This window comes from Aptenodytes patagonicus, chromosome 1 (genome assembly GCF_965638725.1).
Source record: "Aptenodytes patagonicus chromosome 1, bAptPat1.pri.cur, whole genome shotgun sequence".
Classification (NCBI taxonomy): domain Eukaryota; kingdom Metazoa; phylum Chordata; class Aves; order Sphenisciformes; family Spheniscidae; genus Aptenodytes; species Aptenodytes patagonicus.
In genome coordinates, this window is record NC_134949.1 from 50,285,826 (window position 1) to 50,308,405 (window position 22,580).

The following is a 22,580-nucleotide window of genomic DNA, read 5'->3' on the forward strand; positions in this document are numbered from 1 at the left end:
CCAAACTTAAAGCAACAACTTCATATCAGGAAAACTAGCCACATTCAAAGCCAGAACAACAGCATAAGTATTTTGGGGAAAAAGCTAATGAAAATACTGAAAACATATAATATATCCTGGTACCTTTTATGACTTTATATTAGTTTTAAAACTTATTTATATAATTATTTTTATTCAGTTTCATCTAATTGATTTTAACAATAAAACCTCTAACAACTTATTCCATAATGTTTAATACTTTGCTTCCTAAATTAAGAATGTCTCAAAAGAAGTTTAGAAGTAGAGTAGACAAAAAGATAAGTAATAAAAAAAAAAGGAAAACAACCCTTAAGTACATGGGCAGCTTCCACTGACTTCAGCAAGACTAATATTAAACACGTCATAAAATTTTTTTCATAAGTATATGTTTGTACTACTTTGTTTTTTGTTTAGGAAAAAATACATCCTTACTACCAGTAATTTTTACATGGCTTAAGTATGTGCTTAAAAATAAAACAAGTGTTTAAGTGTTTCACTCTGCTAGAACTCCAGACCCTTCAACATCTCTTAGAGATTGTTAGGTCTTTCTTATAAGCCAGGTATAAAATTGATTCCTTCATGCATAATAAGCTGAATATTTCAAAAGTTTAAATTAGATGAAATTAATTTACACCTCTACCTAAAAATAAAGGTTCTAGCTTTAAGCAGATGTACTAATTATAAGCACAAAAATTAGATGTACTGTATTAACCTTTTCATTATGAGTGTTACTTTAAACACCAAGGCCATAAAATGTTTTCTTTGACTTCCCGCAGCAGACGTGGTACCACACATTAATGATGAGGAGGCTTGTCAGCTGGAGTCCACGGAAGAGAGGTGGGGAGAGGTAGAGGCACTGCTGTATGAAGGTTAAAATAGTTACGTGTTCAGTTGTGAGTGATTTAAGGAGGCTTCACCATGAAAAGTGCATCTATGATTCTTGTAAAAGCCAGGCAGTGCAACATAAAACTGGTTTGCATTTGTGCTAAATCTTCACAGAGTGTGTAGAGAGGATATGGAGGCACTGAGGTCTGTTCAACATTAAAGAATGAGCCGAGACCTTCACAGATGTTATACTGAAGGATTTAAAATAGTGAGTCCTGCTGGCAGATATCTGTTGTGACACACTTAAATGCAAGTTGCCAGATGTTGCATTTAACAAGAAAAGAAAGATTGATTTATCTTATGCTTCATGGGGGTCTGAATTTACCCTTTAACCTGCTAATCATGTGCAGATGTTCATTATGTTATCACAGAAGTCACTGGCAGAGGGACTTGCTGGTTACCTTGTGACAGGCAGTGGAACTGTTTGTATGAACTATGTTCAGCAAGGGAGAGGCACGTCACAGTCTGCCCTTAGTCAATTTGGAGGCCAGGTATTTGATCCTTATCAAACACACACGTTGCCATCCCATTCAAAGAAGCAGTTCTTCACTAGGAGAAGAAAACAGCAAAAACATTTGCTAAGACTTTCTCAATAACGTGAATTTTCATTTCTTCTGATGCAAAGAACGAGCAGAAAAAAAAGACAAGAAATGTCCTCAAAATCAGGCAGAAAGGGTGTGATGACTGTAATATGTATTCTCACATGCACTCAAAAATTTTGGAAAGATCTCTGCAGGAACAAGTGATTGTTTGGGTGCCCAAGTAGACTCTGGAGAAAGGTCGGCTTTCCACGAAACCTTCAAGATTGCACACATATTCTCCATCATACATTTGTTTTGTTCAGTCCTCCATCATCTGGTGTTACTTTTTATTATTTAAAGGGTGCAATATATGGTGATAAAGTTTTACAGACTAATAAAAGACCACGGCCAAGATTTTCAGAAATGACTAATGGTTTGGGAGGATTTTTGTTTTGAGTATCCAACCTGAGACACCTTCCAGGGCCTTATTTTCAGTAAGAGGGGGCTAAGAATTTTGTGTTAATGAGGTCATTTTTAACTTGTGAAGCTGAGCAATCAAAGGCAAATATCAGTGAAATACAAACTGCTCCTGAGTTCATGAACAATCTCCCAAAAAGTAACAGTATATAAGGTATTTGCATGATGATTAAAGGAAGTGGAAAAATTATTACAGTAAAAATACTGCAAATGCCTACTCTGTGAACTTTGAAGACCTTTTAGAAGATACTGTTGGGAGTATTCTAGTTTGAGGAAGATGTCTCAAGCTATTACAGGATTTTTGCTCCATAATTATCCTGGCAATCCACATTGTTAATCAATGTAATAAGAGAATCTGTATTAAAAAATAATCAAAAAGTGAGGAGCACCAACAACCGCAGAGGGTGGTAACATTTCCTTGAGCAGGGTGATCTACATGCTTGAGACTAGAACAGCCCATAAGCTTGAGAAAGACTAGAAGGGCTAAAAAGAGAGACTAGAAAGACCCATTGGGAGGAGATATGGACAACTGGGAGTGCTGTAAGAGCTTTTGTTCTGTTTCAGCATCAAAGTTGCTGACGGTGAAAAAATGCATTTCTTTCTTTCAGTAATGGCTGCCATATGTCTCAGATTTAATACGAAGCAAGGTCTGTTAAACATCAAACGTGTATAGTTCATCACCAGCAAACCCAGGAGTATACTGCAAGAAGAGCTAATTCACCAGCCCTGTGGATTGCTCCATTTAGCAAAGGCTGCAATCCAGTGTGCTTTATTTGGGTACTACTTTACTAAAATGCTAGGTGTCTTGCTCCAAAGGACAATCAGTTTATCTGAAACATACTTTTAAATTTCCTTCATGATGACTAGAGAAAAGGTGATGCTTCAAAACCTGAAGAAGAAAGTAAGTCCAGTTTATGTACCCTCCACCATGTACTCTACTGGTAGCTCCAGACAGCCATGCAGACCACTTAAGGCAGGTGTTTACATTTACTCAGGGTTCAGTCTGCCTCTTTCATTTCTGAAGATTGGCACGTAGTGGTGATCTCTCTCTCTTTTTTGCATTGCTGCTTGAAATAGAGAGTAGGAAGCTCTGAGTTTTACTCAGAGTCAGAAAGACAAAACTTCTATTTCCAAACAGTTCCCTGATCACCAGACAGTGATATATCCCAATTAATAATATCTGCTACTCCTTTTAAAAAGGAGCCACAAAAGGTCGGCAAGACCAAAGAGTCTAAAATAAAGCAGATGAGTGAGCCCTTCAGGCTAGCCCAAGGGACAGTGCAGACAGATCAAAGGAGCCAGCACAGATGTTCCAGACCCTGCTCCTACAGACGCATTTTACTCTACATCATTCCTGGTGAAAAAACAAAACCAAAACAGACTTAGGAGCAGGAACTCTGCACCTCTCCTAGAAGCCTAGAATTGCCTGCCTAGACCTCTCAGTGGGAGAAATTGCGTCTCTTATTTAAATAGGCATTTCTGTGCATATGCAGACAGCTAAAGTATAGGGAGTTTACCTGGGGAGCTTTCAGGTTAGATTAGGAGACGTTGTTTAAAGGAACCCTAGAAAATAGTTGGGCTGGCTTAATTTGTGAAATGTAAATGTCATCTGACCCCTTTTTTATATAGTATTTAGGAAGATGAGATCCTATTCTAAAAGTTCAGAAACAAAATTCTAGCAGTTTACATTCTGCACACCTCCGCTCCCTTGTAAAAACCACAGTGAGAACTGAGTAGCTCAGCTTAAAGAAATCCTTGCAGGGCAACACATTTCAGAACAGAATAACTATGGAAAAGGGCTCAGCTTTCGAGGGAAATAGAGCTCTCCTGAATATGCTTCATTAAGGAATTTTTTGGCTGTCTGTTCCCTTTCTCTCTCTATTTTGAGCTTTTTACCACAGTGACACCATAAAGGTTCCACGACACAATGCCAAGATCTGGTATTTATCTTGGCTAGCTAGGTTTAGTTTACCTACTATGTAAATGTGGCTGTCAATCTCTTAGCTTAATTTGTTTTCATGCTTTCAACAATTTCAAGACTGAAACAAATCTATCCTACCCAGGGACGCAATTTTTAAAATGCTAGATATACAACCATATATGCTAAATGTATCTTAAATTAAATATCTAACATGCATTTATCAATTCCACACATACATTGAGTTCTTGGGCCTGCATGTGGCTATTTAGATGATTAATATTTTCCAGGCAACTAAAGGTAAATTAAAACATGAATTAGTCATCCAATGCCCATTCTGTAAATCTGCAGTTTTGAAAAGTAAACCATCATGGATTAAATATTCTGAGATAGCATAAAGATAGTGAAAACAGGCTGTGAAGTGTTAGTGTTAGTTTTGTTCTCTTATTTTGTTCTGTTGTTAAAGAAGTCAAAAAATATTTGATTTTGTCTTCATTTTAGATTCCCACAATGATGAATTCCTAGAAGCTTAGACTTATAGAAAGATCTGTCCTCTAAAATAAATGACAAGGGTTTCATAAAAGAGTACTCCCACAACTTAATGAAAAAAAGATTTTAGTCCCCTTATAATAAAGCTCTGCTATAGTGATTCTGCCAGACGAGAAATTCAAAGTTCAGGTGCTTTTTTATTATTCAAAAAGAAAAGCCAAATGGCATAAGCTATATGAAAACCCAACCCTTATTTTATTTTCCATTAATTGTAATATTTTTTTTGGTCTAATTTTTAATGCAGATACTCTTGGGAAATACTGAAATTAAACACTAGAATATGTGATTTTTTTTTCTTAAACTGTTATATTGGTCATAATTTTTGAGAGTTGGCATTTCCCAAAGCACTCAAGTTTTCTTCCAGAGTCCTGTCTTGAAGCTAGAATCTCACTCGCCATGAATACTCTGGTCACTAATTATTCTGTCAGATGGAACATGTTGAAACTAAGTCTTTATACTATTGATGAAAGTCCTCAACATGCAGCGCTTTGGTGCCAACTAACACCACCTTTTTCTCTGAAGACAGCTCTAGAACCCAGCTCCAGGGAGAATTCATGCATCCATCCCTATCCAAGCACCGTGCAGCACTCCAGAGGCCCTAAACAGTCAGGGTTGTGCTCCAGCATTGCCTACTCTTATCTTAGATGATTCTTCGCTCATCATGGTGGCAACTGTGAATCCCAGAGGTAAATCCCAATTTCTTTCTGCATTCTGTGTATAATATACACCTCATCTCAGGGCTGTGGTTTTCATTAGGAACAAACTTATCTTTTTGAATCTAGGGTGGGAATGAAAATACTGCAGAGGATGACTTTTCTTACCCAAACTTAGGAACCTTAATAAAAACATCTCATTTTCACACATGGAATAACAAATTCTTCTTGAAATCAATGTGGCTTTGCACATAATTTTGAGAAGTTGTTAGTCTTACTGTTTACTTTTTTGGCAGCAAAATGGTCATAATGATGAAGTCGAAATGTGAAGTTCAGGAAACATTTGTTTATCTAGTTTGGAAACCAGTCTACAGAGTAAGATGGGTAGCAGATGCACACAATGAGATACTGGAAAGTTGATGAAAACAGGAATTTTGAAAGACAGCACTTGGCCTTGTTTATCTTGACGACAGCTTATTATTAAATTGGTTTATAAGGTATGAAATTTCTAAAGACTTCCAGTACTTCCATCTGAAGTCTTATGCACGTTTCAATAAAAGCTTTATCTTCAATAGAAATACATTTTTACAGATATTATTCAATATATTCAAAAGTGTCTGTAATTTTTGGAATATGTGCTCTAGTCAAGTTGACCAGATAACACTGCCGTCTTGCACGTTTTACCCCATGCTAGGAGACAAGGGGTAAAAACAAAAATGCTCTTTTGCACAGCGTAGCTGCCTGTATAGTTAAAGCTAACAGCCCATTCTCTTTGCAGGTCCAAAGGCTACATGTTATCCCAGTCACCTCCGTAGCCATAAACCCTTGTGCTAACTGAGCAATACAAGAACTGATTGAGCTGCAGTAGGAAAGATAACAGGGGCAGCAACCTCCAAACTAGCATGGAACTCCTGGCATGGAAGCTCTCCAGATCAGTGATATCTTTCTCTGCTGAGTGCTGGTGCATCAAGCCCAACAAGGAGTCCATCTATCTATTAAGAAAATGTGTATTACCTGCCTTGCAGGCAGTGCAGCTATGCCTAGAGGCATGCAGCTAGCAAGCAGCTCCTCAATAGATATGAGATGTGTGAGGTTTTGCATGTCTGATGAAGGATAGAAGCCTAAATTCAGCAAATTCTGTATTATTAAGCAGCTAGTTATGTTTTCTGGCAAAGAAATATGCTACAATTCACATTAGTATCCCAGACTTAGTTTTCTTTCTCTTACCAACATTCATACCTGTCCCTTGGGGAACAAAAAAAAAACCCACTTGCAGGGTCTGATTCTGAGAAAATATTTGGGTGATTTTTCCCACCTCCGCTGCTGAGATATTATAGTAGAGAGATCTCTGCAACTATAAAACCACAGCCTATATGCTAATCAGAATGATCTTACGGTGGTTTAACTGTTACAACCAGATCTGAATAGGCAGCACTTATAAACCATTTTAAACAATGTGGGATTTTTTTCATGAACATTTAAAAATATTTTTAAACATCTCATAACAATGGATTTAGACACTGTTGTTCAAAAGGTCACTCAAGATTGTTTTCTTGGAGGGAATAAAAAACTCCATGATCCTTTATATCTTTCCTTGTGAGGTAGGAAATCATCCAAACTGAAATCTTCAGGGCAAAGTGATGATCACTCACTGTGATTCAGTGAACCCAGCCTTGAGCAATTCAGTCTCACCTCTGAACTTCTTTGAGTTGGGCACTTCAGGCAGGTCACCTCTCAGAAACAACCGGTGGGATCCTTCTTGTGGTTCCAGCGTGTGGAGGTATGAGCACAATTATTTCCTGTCTAGCCCACAGCCACAACTTTATCTGAGAAGCTGCAGAGTATAGTGTGATTAAAAGTGCTTCACCCTCTTCTTTTAAGGCTGTTTTGCCTTGCATAACAAAGCGATCATTTGCCCAGGCACTTGAACCTGACATTCCTGCATTCAAGGTGAGTGTCCTGAAGTACAGTTAGCAGTCTTTTTCTTTCTCTGTGCTAACTAATGTTGAACTGTTCACACTAAGTAGAAAAGATTTAAGAGGTATTTATCCATGAAAGCTATATAAGTTATAGCTATATAGCTAAATAACTATTAAGTTATTTTCTTACAGACTGAGAGTCTTTCATCCAATATCTAAATCTGCAAAAATGTTCAGAACCAAAATGTCCTCCATGAGCACTCTGTCCACTGGGATGGTAGCTCATAGACTGTTTCCCTTATTTTGTGTAGACATCCAAGCATGTTTGCCATTGCAGTCCCACATGGGAGAGTTAGATGGGATGGATCTCTGACTTTGCTGCCAGCACTCAGTAACTCACAAGTGTCAAAATGGGAGCAGATTTGTACAAGTCAGCTGCAGACATCTGGGCATCGAAGGGAAGTTTCCACAGTTTTTGCCTATGGAATCTATATCCAATGTTAGCTGAGTTATGATTTTGTGAGTATCGTGGGAGTCTGAATTATGAACTGGAACCTGAAACAATAAATTTTCCACATGAATTTAATGCAAAACTCTTCAGCTGTAGAGCTGGTTATTAAAATTGATGTTGTCCCCCATTGGTTACTAGTATTCTTAGAACCACAGATTCACAGAAATTATAAATAAGTTTGAAGGAACATCTGAAGGTCATTTAGTTCAACCTCCTTCTAAAAATAAGGCTAACTTTAAAGCCGGATCAGTTCCTCAGGGCACTGCCCATGCAAGTTTTAAAAATTTCCAAGGATGGAGAGTACACAGCCTCCTTGGGCAATCTGTATCAGTACTTTACACGCTCATTGTGAAGAATTTCTTTGTATGTCCAGCCTGAACTTCTCTTTTTAGAACTTTTCCTTTGCCTTTTTGTCCTTTCATTGTGCACCCCTGAATCTGGCCCCTTTTTCTATAGTGCTCTTTGAGGCAGTGGAAGACTGCAATAAATCATGGGACTGAGGCATACGGTATATTCAGAGAGGCTAAGGAAATTGACTTGGCATAGTCTGGAAAGGAGAAGGCTGAGGGAAGTTGTCTTTGCAGCCTTCCATCTCAGTGGCTCTCCACTGAGCTTCGTTTTGCTTTATAACCTCACAGTCTCTACCATCTTCAGTCTATGCTTGTTGCAGCTGCACATATAACAATTCAGACTGCCTTTCTTAATGATGTTTTGCCTTCTTGTTCCCAGTTCTCAAAATAATTTGGTTTATGCTAAGCTACTACCTATTTATTTCCTTTCAGTAAAACTGAAGGTTTGTGAGTAAGGATGGGACCCTGCCAGGTTCCTTGCACTAGAAGGACAGCCGTAATCAACCACTGCTCACTCCTTTCTTGATCCATTTGACTATGCTGGACTCTATAAAGCAGTAGAGGGCATGTAGGATTTATGCTTCCAGTGTATGTCCAGAAATTCATGTGAGTCACTGCCTGTTCCTTCTAGGGAACTTCTGTAATTTAATCTAACATGAAAAATGTCTTTTAAATCAGACAATACTTGTTTATTTGAAAGGTGTCTCTATCTTTGTGAATGGCTGTGCAACATATTTGCAGACCAGTTCCTGAAATTTCATAGGTGAAGTTTTTGTCTGTTGATTTTGTATATTGTTGTTGTAATACTGCTTTTCATGACACTAGTAGCAAACTTTCCTTTTTATGTCTGCTTTCAAATTCATATCTTTCCAAAAGATCTTGATTTTTTGTAAATTCTTCCATATGAAACTTCACATGGAAGTGTCATGACAAATTTATCCATTTTGACCTGAAAGGAGGGACACATATTGTAAGTAAATTGTATAGCTATACTATAGGCTGCATATTGTGTAGCCCTAAACAGAGTTTAGTTCAGGCTAATTTACCCACTCCGCTGTCTCTATGCTACTGCAGCTGTGTTATTATCTGTTCATGTCTGCCTACTTTTAAGTAACATGTTTGCACCTGTACACATAAGTATTTTATAATATGATCAGGTTAGGTGGGAACAGGGATGTATGCATCAAGTTTTTCTGTATCCAGAATGCTGAGGGCTTTATAACCAAGGTCCATCACCTTCCCTTCCAGGAAGGGCAGAAATTGCAAGTTATGATGAATCAGTTTCCAAGGCTCTAGCTCTGTTAAGTATTCCCAAACACCTACATTTCTGCCTAGTGCCTAGAAAACAATCCATGCAGCTTTCATAAACTGAGACCTAAGGTACATGTATAGTGTTGCCTATCTGTTTCTGCAACATATGTAGATATTGGGAACTTAAACAGTCTTTATAGCGATTTAGACCAATTCATTAATGCAGAAGCAGAAATCTGTATTTCTCTGTCTCACAATATGAAAGTAAAGAGGTAGTCATGTTTCTCCTTTAACAGAAGGACCTCATGTTCTAGTTTTTTCACAGATAGTGTAAAGAACGAGCTGTGCAGTGTTATCTCTCCCCAACTAACTGAGAATTTCTGAACCACAAGAAAGAGGTGTTCAAGATAAAAATGTACTGCCAAATGCCATTTTCTCTTAGTTGTCCAAGTGTTCATTGAAAGGTGAAGGTTCCTCAGTTTCTGAGGGAGGTCATTGGTAGTTTGCTATTTTGGCAGAAGACTTCCTTCTAGGGTATCCCTTGAAGAGAACTTCAAAATGCCTTGTGAACATCTGTGGATGTTTTATTTGCAACATATGGGTATGCAGAAAGTACCCTCATCAACAGGTTTTAATCTATCTTGAGGACTGTTCTCAGTCTCACTGTTTACACTATTTCATTTTGCATAAAGATAACTGGTGTGCTGAAAGAAGAATATATTTCTGTCCTGTTTGCTAGATCACAGCTATGTGGCGACGCATCTCAGTATCAGTTTGTGCTCTAGAGGTCTTAATGTTTGTGTATTTTCCTGTGAAAGGGGCAGTTGGGTTAAAATCTCTCTGGAAATGGTTGAATGCTGTTTCCCATTTATTTTTTTTTTATTCTTTGGGGTTTTTTGCATGCACTTCTTTCTTCTTCTCTTATATTATAATGACTAAGTGCTATTCCATAGTGATTCCCACTCTGATGCATTCAGAAAGCCCCAGCTTTAGACTTTATTCTTCTATGAAAATTCTAGCTTACTTGTAACAAAGGTTACTTTCAATCCTTCCTGTATGTGGATGAAAAAATGAAGAGGGAAATATTTCTATTGTCTCCTGCATCTCTCTTTTTGTTTTAGTCCCAGGTTTCTTTGTGAATTGTGTATTGATTCTGAACATCTGGAATTGGTAATGTGCCGACTAAATGGTTTGGCGTGTTTTGTTTGTTTTTCTTTTTTTTTTTCCCCAGAGGTGATAGTTTCTGCTTTTGCTATAGAAACTAGAAGAGTTTCTGTTTGAGTGTTTAATAGTCTAGTAGTTGAAAAGAAAATAGTACCCATGGGATGATCTGTGTTTGCAAGCAAGCCATTTATGGCTCTCAGTTACCAACACATTTATTTTAGTGTGTGTTCCAGGATGCTGACAATATCTGGACTATTCATTCCCAGGTAGAATATACTACCATCTCTCTATCATGAGTAGCTAGGGCTGCATTTTACTCATTGCCTGTGGCTTCTGAGATATGTTATTGTTCTTTTGACAATGCTGAGAAATTAATTTGCACTATTTCGTAATGCTGTGACTCCCATACTGCAAACTCCATAAGGCATTGACTTAATGGCCAACACAAGTGCAGTGGAGGATGTTAAATTGTATGTTTACAAACATATTGAAACTTGAAAGTAGAGAAAACAGTTTATTTAACCTTACAATTAATTTTAATAATAATAGAATAGCTTAGATTATCCTGTCTTAACCTGAAGTGTTTTTTTCAATTTATAAAAGACTGAAACATAGTTGACAATTATATGGACACAAAAATACTATTTGCTATGTTTTATTTTCTACAATCTGGTTAAAAGTAGCATGCAAGTAATTGAATAAAAATACTTGTATATATGACTTATTTTGAAGTAAAAATTATACCAGCAATGGATAAAAATCTTACCATGAAAGTTTAAATGAAAGTATGACAAAAAGAAGAGTAAACAATTTTTTAACCTGAAAAATGTTTCCCTGTTATCTTTCACATATTCCATTAATTTAATAATGTCATGGGCTCTGAAAACATATTTTCATACATTTTAAATTGTTGTTAGACTGTTAAATCATTTTTTCCTTTATAATTGATAACAATATGAAAAAGGCATGAATAATTAAAAAAGTTGGATTGGTTGTAGAGGAATCTTGTATTTACACAGGCTAGCCCATACTGCTTAGCACTCTGATGAAACCCACCTGACTTCCATGTAAGTCTGGTACCACCTGGCATGTATTGCATGCATGGACATAGATTTCTATGAAGTTGAATGCTTTTCATCAACTTACCTAGCCAGATGAAGGCATATTTTCTACCACATTTGGTCATTCTTGTGCTTTCTAAATACAACCGTTTGTAAAAATATACACACGTTTCCTTAAGGTTGCCAAGTGCATGCTAAATATTAACAAACTGAATGGATAATATGCAGATTGACACTTTTTTTAAGGCATATCCTAATTTTAAAGAGCTATCATGATGTAATTCCTGTAGTTACTGCCCCTAGAAGGGAACTGGATGCTCCCAGGTATCTCACTCCAGTGAAATCTCAGCAGCCACCCGAAGGCAGTTGTACATCTCCTGTGGCAGGTCAGCCCGAGTGAGATTGTTTCCATCCAGGCGCAAATGTGTGATCTTGGAATAGGTCATTGGCCCAACAACCTTACAGAAGCTGCTCAATGGGAACTCTGAAACAAAGGGAACATGAATAAGAGAAAGCATGAATAATTAGGACAAATAGGACAAAACCATTATTTTTCCACTTTTTAAATTTTATTTGGAAATTGTGACCTTAAATTTATTCTACTATTTTTCAATATTTTGCATGTCCGCTGATGTAATTCCCCATGAGTTTACTGGAACTTGAGGGACTTGTGTTAGGAGAGGTTCTTTCCATTAGTTGTGAGAGGTTCAGAATTTCAAGACTGAGTTTTTCAAGTGCTATGTGCTCCCAGTATCTATGTGATTTTTAAGACTTCAGATTTTATACAGAGGTCTAATCTGACATTTAGAAAAAAGGAAAAAAAAAGAATCTCCAGTAAAAGTGGAGTTGCAGAGGGAGGAATCAATCATGCTGGGTACATTATGATGGAAGGGTAAAACCGTGCTACATAAGATTTTGAAGTAAGTAAAAAGTTTCTGGAGAAATTGAAACCATGATACGGCCTTACCCTTAAGAACAGGCAGTCCAATGCGTGTCTGTGTCAATTATTTTGGATGTGTCATTTTGATTTACTAGTTTCAAAATGAAATTTGGGGCTGGGGTTGGGAAGGAGTTTTACATTTAAATTGTATAGTTGAACCTTTCCAGAATAGCAGGATTAGAAGGTGAGTATAAATGTAAAAAATATTTATAAAAATATTTATATTTATTGTACTTTATATATCATGATATATATAGCCTCTATTCAGTTGAAGTATCATTTGGTTCACATAACACCAGACAGGTCTTGAATGGAAAACTATGTCTTGTATCTTATGAGCAGTATTAACTGTAAGCTAGAAATGACATGAAGTAGAGAAATTCTGTGCTGAGTATACATAAGCATACACAAATACATATTATAGACCTCTGTCATGCAGAGAAGATCTATCCTCAGGAGAGAATGTATGTGAATAAACCTGATGTCCCCTGCATATCACATAGTGTAATTCTGCAAAGATGGTCCTTCATTCTCACCTGCGTTTCCTTTGAGTCAGACAGAAGATTAGTCTATTGAAAAGCTCCATCACTACTAAAGAAGCCGTCTGAGAGGCTTGATCTTCTTCGGGCCGTTGACATGAATTGAATTCACACAGAAAATATTTTAAAGGGATTCCTTTAATGAACCCATTCACCAGTATGCGGACAAATTTCATATCTTCAGTTGCTTTTCTGTTGCAAAGTACTAGCTCTCATAATTTCCGAGAAATCGAGGTAGTGTTCTCAAAATCGGATGCCATTTTAACTACCAATCATAGGTCATTCATGGACATTTGAAAACACCACCTTATATATCTTTTCTGCATCACTATTTAACTCACCTAAGAAAATGCGATGACCTACATCATGTTGTAGTATTAAAGGAAGTGGAGGAAGTATCTTTCATACCTCCACTTTAACTTCAATTGGATTCTTTCAGAACTGACATTACAATAATCTGCTATCATTGATGAAACACAGCTTGTGTAAACTAAGTATAAATGTACACCCATCTGTACAGGCAGCTCTTTAAAGCATGAGAGCTTAGGTAATTTTTTGGAGATATGATGTTGAAGAATGGGTGAAGATTTGTGTATCTTTCACAGAATAAGTTGTTTTGAGTAAGGATTAAGGAAATGTATTTCAAATGTTAGATCTTGATCACCGATTTGATTAAAGCAAATCAAAACAATTTCCTAGACTTTGTATATTGTACAGCCTTCTTTTGGAAGGGTGAGATAAAATGCATCCTTAATAGCACATTTATTGGGCAGTCCATATTGCAATATTGTATAATTTTAAGCCTGCAGACCAATTCTGATACTTTTCCGATTCAAAATGTACCAGCTGAAGTGAACTGATGATTCTTGTGAGTTAGTATCATATAATCTCATAGATGTTTATAGTATTAGATCTGTGTGGAATTTTGCTGAATAAAAACACAAGTTCCTGAGACTTTGAACTCATTCACTTGGCCTACAGGCTATACCATTAACTGTTTAGGTCCAGTTTTCTGCAGATAGTTTGGGTGTAATTTGTAAAGATTAAAATAAACATTAATTCTAATATAGATTTTTTTTTTTCCATTTTCTTGTCATTCAGGAATGGCATGGTAAGTATATTTTTGTTGAAGGCAGACATTTAAAAACTTCCTTAATTTATTTATTTGTTTTTTTCCATATTGTTAGTTTTGAGCATAAACACTAACATTTGGTTGCAAAATAAGGTATGCTTATACAAGTTGGGTAGAAGCTTAACTACTCAAAGGATTTAAACTTCATGCATGTAAACCACAAAATTTATCTGTGTTACCAAAATACTCAGCTGTATTGACTATTTATGAGACTGAAACCACTTTGGAAGTGGATGCAGATCTAGTCCTCACAGAATTCAAAGGAACTCTGTCATGGACTTCAGTGGGATATGGCTCCAATATTTGGTGCACACTGTTTGCATTTGAGTTTTAATTTTTTATACAGTTCATATAATTGTCAGTTGTTAGAAGCATATTAAAAATGTTTGTTTTCAAATTGCAGTCTCCACTAGCAGAAAATACGATAAGTGGGTCTTGTGAATGCACTTGATCTGCTGTTACTTACATGGTCTATATGGGAACTGCAATCAGTGAGACTAGAGCGCTGTTGCATAAAACATGTCAGTAGCTTACTTCCTCCTTTATCACACTTATTAGTGTTGCAGGTGTTAAAATGTCTTCCTGAATTTATAATATTCTGGTTCAGAGGCAGTGTACCTGGAATTTTGCCACTAGCGTGGCATTCATATTTTCCCAACACAGAATTCCTGCATGAGCCAGACACTGAGAGAATAAGAAGGATTGGATGAAAATTTCCATCTGAACAACGATTTTCTCACTAAAAGTGGCTGTCGTCATAAGAAATTCTGATATTCTAACAAACTACGTGAATATTTGAAATATCTGGGGGGAAAAAAAATCAGGAACAGGCATCTCCTCTCCTCTCCTCTCCTCTCCTCTCCTCTCCTCTCCTCTCCTCTCCTCTCCTCTCCTCTCCTCTCCTCTCCTCTCCTCTCCTCTCCTCTCCTCTCCTCTCCTCTCCTCTCCTCTCCTCTCCTCTCCTCTCCTCTCCTCTCCTCTCCCATACCTATAGAGCAAAATGGGAGCATAGAAATACTTATTTTTAGACAGAATTATTTTTTTACTATATGCTAGGTGAGAGTATATCCCTTGTACATCAGGAGTATAAGCAGCCTTTAGCTGAGAGGAAGATTAACTGTGCAAAGTTTCCTTGTTCAGGCATGCAATACAGTGGGCAATCCTAATGGGATCTGAAGTCCCATAGTCATCCTTGCTGCTCTGTGGTCCAACAGTAATCATATCTGAGTCATTTCTGCACAGGCCATTGTAAAAAAATCCTTTTGGGTTTGGTGGAGTGAGCCAGATAAAAGACGATAAAGCATCTCCACAACTAACTCTGTTTAGAATAAGCACGATTATGGTACAGGTACTGATCCAGCTGATGGACTGGAGCAGAATACGTGGCCCCTTAACTGTTGTCTGGAACGTTTTCACATTCCCCTTTTTATACTCCATTCATGTGGTATCTTCTTGCTGGGGTTTCAACGGAAACAACTCTCTTCTTAATCCTTTACAAGTACAAATGAAATATGGAGAAGTCTGCCTCTGGACCCTCTTCCTGTCTCACTGAACCTCTTTGATTCCTGTACGTTTTTCCATCCTGCAGTTTACAATCCATTTCCTTACAAGTGTGTGTGTATATATATGTATATAATCCTAGTGGCATCTTAAAGCATGGTAGCAAACCACTGTTATTAAACAGAAAATTCTATCCTTAAATTACTACTAATAAGAAATATTAAAAAAAGAAATTTCAATTTAGAAGTTACAGTTTAGGTTTGAGGTATGGAGAAAGCAAAGGCTTTTATAAACCTTCCATGGTCCTATGCTAGCTTGGAGGTCCAACTAGCATCAAGTACAGTAGATGGAGTATACAGTTGATACCTAACTTACACTCAATACAATGGATGTGCTTGAATTTATTAGTTAGAGATCAGAGGTGTTACTCTGAATTTGTCTTCATTCCGCTTTGCTATCTACTTTCCCCACTGCTCCTCGCATCACAGATGAAGACAGAACTGAAGTAAAGCCAATTCTGCTACAATTTTTTTTATGTGTATATTCATCAACTCTTGTTCAAAAAGCTCAGTCACTCAAATGAGGATATTTCTCAAACAGGTAATTTCTTATGTATGGCAATGCATAATGACTGTAGCAAGCCCAGGATGAAAGTCATGGACAATAATTTAGAGAAATATTTCCTTTCTTTCTGGGAATATCAAAAGGGTTGGAACCAGATTACTCTTCATTAGACAAATATAAATGTTAATTGATAGCCTAAAGGTACCTGAGAAAAAGGGAGACAGTAGCAAATTAAGAACTCTGGAGAAATATATTCATGTTAGGTTTCAGTATAAGTGAAAACTTTAAGCTATATAAGCATAATCTGAAAGGTTATACCTTTTGTACACTGTAGGACAAATTATCATTACCCCTAATACAAAAGTCTTGCTCTCACAGTATACGTGTACCACGGGCCATGGTATGGAAGGGAAGCTGGCCTTGTTTACAGTCATCCTTACACAAATGTCTGGCAAATTACAATATTTTATTAAGAAAGGAAACTGGTCATTTGTTTGAGGCTCAAATACTCCAAGGTCAATCAACTAAATTTTTAGAAAGACTAAGCACTCACAGCTGTAGGTCAGGTGTAATGAATAGTGAACTGCAAAGGCTTTGATCACCCTGTATCTTGTACTTCATTAAACTGAAATGCTTATTGCTAACTAAATTTTGTCCCACATTGTCAATTAGCATCTTAGGGAACACAATATTATGCCTGTGAAATTAGATAGTCAAGAAAATTTGTTATTGGAGTCTGCTAGATTTTATGGTTAAACAAAAACCAGTAAAACGGAGTTCTCTTGCACCAGTCCATAGGGTAGCAATGACAGTGCAGCAGAGCTGGTGCACACTTATCACACCATCCCCTTCTGCTGCTGACCAGTACTCTGGAAATACAGCTTTCATTGCAAAATTAAATTGTTGTCACAATTGCTCAGAAGTCCTTGGAAATGTGAATGGAAAGCAAACTCGGTACCTGGGTATCTTGCAGAAGGCTCAGAACAACCATTCTAAGCAGGGAAAATTGCCTCGTATATCTCATGAGAAATTAAACATTATCATTGTTTGCTCTTTTAGGAGAGGGAGAGTATCTGATACGAGTTCTACAGGTTGTTGTATGTGGTGCCTCAGGTAGGAAGCATTAACTCATTGTTTTCCCTCATCAAAACAAGGAACTGAGATGTAATAGGAAAAAAAAATCATAACGTTGAGGAAAATGTGAAGCATAGTAAATACAAAACATTTCAAAAGGTCTTGCCCTCTGTCTGGTAAAATCAGCACTAAAATATTTGGCTTCAAAGGCTACGTCTGTATGGAGTTAGCTATGTATGGAATAGCTAACATTGATAACCTAAACCCCTGACAGATACGAGCAGGCAAACAGAAGAGAGGGTTTTATGGTTTACCTTGTGCCAGCTAGCAAGATAATCTAAGTCCTCCTGCAGAAACACTGTTATGTTTGACAGATCTGCCTCTCCATCAGGGACCGCTGCTGACAGAGTGCAGCTCTCCAGTGCAGCTGGAGAGCTTCTGATGTGATGGTGACGCCTCTCCAGCTCTCCAACACCTCTTTCCCACCCCAGAATTAGGACAGCCTCGTAAAAGCCCTGTCTCAGTAAAAAACTCCATGATCTTGTGCAAGGTATGACATTTATTGACTTCAGAAGGAACATTTTTTCAAATCATGCTTGAATGGAGACAAGCTTGCCACCTGATAATACAATGTGGGAAAAGGGAATGAAAAGAAGAAACAATAGGGTCAGCTCTTTGGATTTCAAGATGGGTTTGGAGGGATACTCTGTGAAAGAAGGAACGAAAGAGAAAAAAACAGCTACATTGTTGTATCTTTTTCACTGTGCCTTGTGCCTGATACCTTATGAATTTGTTGTCTTCTCCCTCTCTCCTCCCTCCAGCACTTTCCCTACCAGCCTTCTGAATGGTTACACATAGCATAGTCAGAGCCTCAGCTGATAGCTGTCTCTTTTTGCTGACATGAATTCCAAATGTCTTCCACACTGATTAAACTTTTCCCACTGTTTTTTTCCTCAACTGTATAAGTCAACTCCATTGGCTTCTATGGAGTTACTCCAACTTACATGAGATGAGAATTTGGCCAATAATACCCACATTAGTAGAAAAACAGACATTTCTGTCTTTAAGGTTAATTTGAGTAGCTATCAGATAAATGTCTGTCTTTTAACATTAATGTGGACAACAGTCAGAGAAACGTCAATGTGCTAACAGTCTAACCAGTACCATTTCTTCAGACTGGTTAATTTACCCTTTCAGATACTTGCATTGACTGTGGTAAATAATATTGAAAATATGCAAATTTAACTCACTGTTAATTTTGTTGACTTGGAGGTAGAAGTTTTCGAGGTTCTCACTAACAGTTGGAATGCTCTTCAGCTGATTGAAGGAGAGATCCAACTCAACCAGTGATGTGATATTGAAGACATTGCCTGGTATTCCAGAATCTGTTAATTTATTGTGGGATAAACGTAAATATTGCAGGGCTTTAAAACCTTGGAAGTACTCATCGGGAACATTGGAGATCTGGTTATTATCAAAATACAGCATGAGTAAGGAGTGAGGCAGTCCTGTTGGTAGCTTTGTAAGTCGATTGAAGCTTAAGTCAAGATACAAAAGCGAATTCAGGCCTTTAAAAGCCCCAGAAATAGAATCTGCTTTCAGCTGGTTGTTCTGGAGGTGAATGACAGTCAGATTCACCAGCCCCTCAAGTGCACCAGGATTGACTTTTGTGATCTTGTTGTGACTTAATTGCAGGTCGTCCAGAGTTTTGGGGAGTGGTCCAACAGCTTCAGTCAAATTGTTGTAGTTAATGTGAAGTTTCTTCAGATGCTTTAGTTTAGAGAAGACTCTTCCCTTAATTTTTGAATTTTCCAAATGGTTGTGATCTAGGATCAGCCACTGTAGGTCTGTTACATTATCAAATGTGTTCTCTTCAATGCCCTCAATCATATTGTTTCGAAGATAAAGATATTTTATTCCACTTGGTACAATCGGAATGGTTTTCAGTTTAAGATTGTCACAATACATGGCAGTAGGGTAGCTTAAAGGACAATTACATTCTGGGGCACAGACTGCTGAGGATGGCCCAAAAGGATCATAACCATAATCATCTGCGGGACCATAGTCATATTGGCAAAAAATGCCACTAATCAATAACAGAAAGACGGGTAGGGAGTTTAAAGTCATCTTTGCAATGTGTCTTGTCCCTGTATGGTGAAAGGGAATAAAATGTTATAACTTTAATTTTTTCTCTCTTTCAGCAATATTTGAAATTTTTCCACATAAAGATTATAATTAAAAACTAATTAATTTAGGCTTCCTGTTTAAAGCTATTAATTAAGAAAAAATATATTAATTTGTTAGTATTGCGTTGTTAATATTATAAACTTACAGCCCCTGTCTTGTTATAACCTGCCTTTTTAAAGCAAAATTGCAGGCCATTCTGCTGTTATAAGTAAAACATTCTTTACACCCTCCTGCATTCATTCATTAAGTCACAAGAACGATAATAAAGTCCAAGTTTTCTAAACTTGGCACAGAAGAGTTTTCAGTTTTGCTGAAGGCCATGTTCAGAGGCACTTCTGCCATTTAAATTCTATCAAGCCTTCCAAATATTGCCCCATCCCTGGAAACATTCAAGGTCAGGTTGGACGGGGCTCTGAGCAACCTGATCTAGTTGAAGATGTCCCTGCCCACGGCAGGGGGGTTGGACTAGATGACCTTTAAAGGTCCCTTCCAACCCAAACTATTCTATGATTTTATGATTCTATAATATACCGAATTGTCTCACATCTAAATAACATATGGCAATTTGACTTAAGTTTGAAAGAGCCAGGGAAGTTACAAACTGAGGGTAATGATCTGCTGTATAGTGTGTTGTTAAGATGCCTGTAGCTTGAAATATCATCTTCTCATGGATCATGTCCAGTAAAGCATGATCCACTAAGTTTCATATTCATCTAAAGAACAAACTAATAGAAATATATAGCATATTATCTTGGACATGTCAAACAACCAGCACTGCATATGTGTGCATGAGTATGCTCTATCTAATATGGATCTACAGTTGATCTGAAATAACTAAATTTCAGATAGTGCAAATGTTCTTGCAAATTCTATATATAACAATAACTGTGTTGATTACATTGTAAGACCATTCTAAACCAATAGAACAATAAAACACTGGCTTCACATAGTTGGTCTTCCAGTTCACGTATCACAAAAGGATGTTCAGCGTCCTTGGGGATGTTTTGTTGTGATCCAATATGAGTGGTCTCACCTTACTTTTTAAGGGCATACCTTTCTCATCAGATACTTCACAAGATGCTAATCTGTGAATATTAGTATCTTGCTTTTATTTCTTACTGCCTAGATAGATGTTGTGTTGGAAAAGTGAAGTCAGTGAGCTTACTTTGATTTTCACCAGTAAAAGACAAGGCTCAGTGTACTCAACTACTGTTCAGGGAGTGAGACAATTAAGAAAATCCTTAGAACCTTCTTGTTCTCAAGTAATTTCAGAAAGTATATGAAGCCTGTGAACAGACCACAAGACATTGATCTCAGATCTGGGCAATCTTCCAGCAGAGTAAGTTAGTCTTGTTATTGGCATTGTTTAGTGTTACAGAGTACCTAGTGTTAAAATGCAGGGCCATAGCTAGAAAGTCTTCCCTTCCCTAATTCTAAGTTTCCTTGCTTTTATTGGCTTGATAAAAGCCACATCACATTCTAGTCAGCTAATAATCTCAACTAAATTACCTCTAGGCAGGGCCTATTGGTCTCATGCAGTACAGCATGAAGATTTTAAAAAAAATGTTCTCATGTTATCTCCAGTCAATCACCCACAAAGTCCCTCTGCTAGATGTTAAGCTGCTGTCCCCTGCATAAGGAGGACGATTGCATATCTTTTCCATGATGTTGGTCCCATCACATTTATCTAATTCCAAACCATAGAATAGAGCAATCATTGCAATATGAGTTATCAGTGTAATTTCCTTTGTCTGTTCTTCATTACTGCATGAGAACGTGCAAACTCAACATTCAGTCCCCTGCTGGTATAAATAAGTACAGCTCCTCTGAAAGCAAAGACACTACTGTGACACAATTCAGCTCAAAATCTGGTCCTATTTAGGTACTAAACATTAAGGATGGGGGACTAACTGCTTCTGTATTCAAAGTATAAGACAAAGTGTAATGAACTTCTTGGACTACACTCTTTGGCCTTACAGTGACATTTTTACACATCTGCATCATTTTATAGTCTTACTGATAAAGTAGCATAAACATCCTACTTTAAATTCAAATTCTATTGTTCTAGTTTCAAATTATATTTGTAATGCTTAATTTTATTATTGATATCATAGGCTGACAGTTCTTTTGAATAGTATACAATGTTTAACTGCTGTGCAGAACCATGGAAGTAATTTAAAAAATTAGATAGCAAGTATTTTGAATTATTTTATCAACAACATTTTAAAATGTAGGTGACAATTCTGTAGTGCAAGGGCATATAAGCATGTGTGTGACATAAAATAGCACAGTAAAGTACATATGCAGTGTAGTTAACTTGTTTTATTCATGGATTTATCGTTCACGTATCTAAATATTTCTGTGTCAGAAGTGTAAAAGGTAAATACATCGTGTACACATGCTTGTTTGTTGCACTGAACTATATAAATCCAAAAGATAAAATCAGAATACATTCTTAGATGTTTATGTTATAACATAAGCATGCTTGAACTAATTGCCTGCATTTGTTCTAACCAGTTATGTTGTAAAATACCTGTGAAAATATTTGTGAAGTTGCTCAGGCAACTTGCCAAAACATACTAAATAGCAAATCCACAATTTTGGAAAAATGCTTACTACAGTAGAGTAGACAAACTACTCAAACTACTTTGGAGCTAGTCTATACTACCTTAATTCTAAAGTTGTTGTGAAACAAAATAAATATGTTTATTATTCAATCAGCCTTAAACTAAATATACCTTAATTCTGCAGCATAACATCTTACACATTTTGCAAAAGATTTAATTTTAAGAAGTTTTAATAGTATATTTAAAATGTGCTTTAAAATTAACTAAAAATTTCTTGATTAATTATTTAAATATCAGGATACCTTGTCTTTTTTAAAATGAAGCAAAATGATTTAACAAATGAAGTCTGTGGAACTCTTACTGATAGATTATGAATGAATAAGTAAGCAGTGAGTAGTCTTACAAATTTATTTGTACTGTACATCAACTCTTCTTTTGAAGTAGGACAAAACAAACTGTAAAAAAGCGCAACACTGATGCACAAAATATGTGAGGTTGTTTTAAGGAAACTAAGAAAGCGAATCCACTAAGCAACTGTTGATTTGTGTTCAATTTACAAATTGGCAAACTTATCCTGACATGTTTTCATGTTCCCATTACAGCTACATTTAAATAGCTGAACATTACGGTTAAAACATGCAGCAGCACTTACCTTACTGCTTTGAAGCTGCTTTCCTTAATTCCCAGAGCAGATGCAATAAGGGACTGTATCGACCAATATATGCTGTAAACAGTGTCAGGAGGTAAAAGTCTGCCAGATCCTCTGTGTTACAAGAGAAAAAAAAAAAAGCCCTAGTCAC

General features: G+C 36.9%; 1 protein-coding gene across 1 annotated transcript; it reads right to left on the minus strand.

Moving 5' to 3' along the window:
• Nucleotides 1-10,717: 10,717 nt before the first annotated feature.
• LUM (lumican) lies at nucleotides 10,718-22,580 on the minus strand. The gene is made up of 3 exons (XM_076334368.1): nucleotides 22,433-22,580; nucleotides 18,277-19,173; nucleotides 10,718-11,761 (listed from the first exon to the last, which is right to left on the minus strand). Exons 2-3 carry the CDS (start codon nucleotides 19,151-19,153, stop codon nucleotides 11,607-11,609), a joined length of 1,032 nt encoding a protein of 343 aa, XP_076190483.1. The 5' UTR covers nucleotides 19,154-19,173; nucleotides 22,433-22,580; the 3' UTR covers nucleotides 10,718-11,606.

Coding starts and splice junctions, on each gene's coding strand:
- LUM (XM_076334368.1), bottom strand. CDS start 19,153: ATGACTTTAAACTCCCTACCCGTCTTTCTGTTATTGATTAGTGGCATT. Junction 11,762..18,276: donor CCAAGTCAACAAAATTAACA/GTGAGTTAAATT, acceptor CCTTTGTTTCAG/AGTTCCCATTGAGCAGCTTC.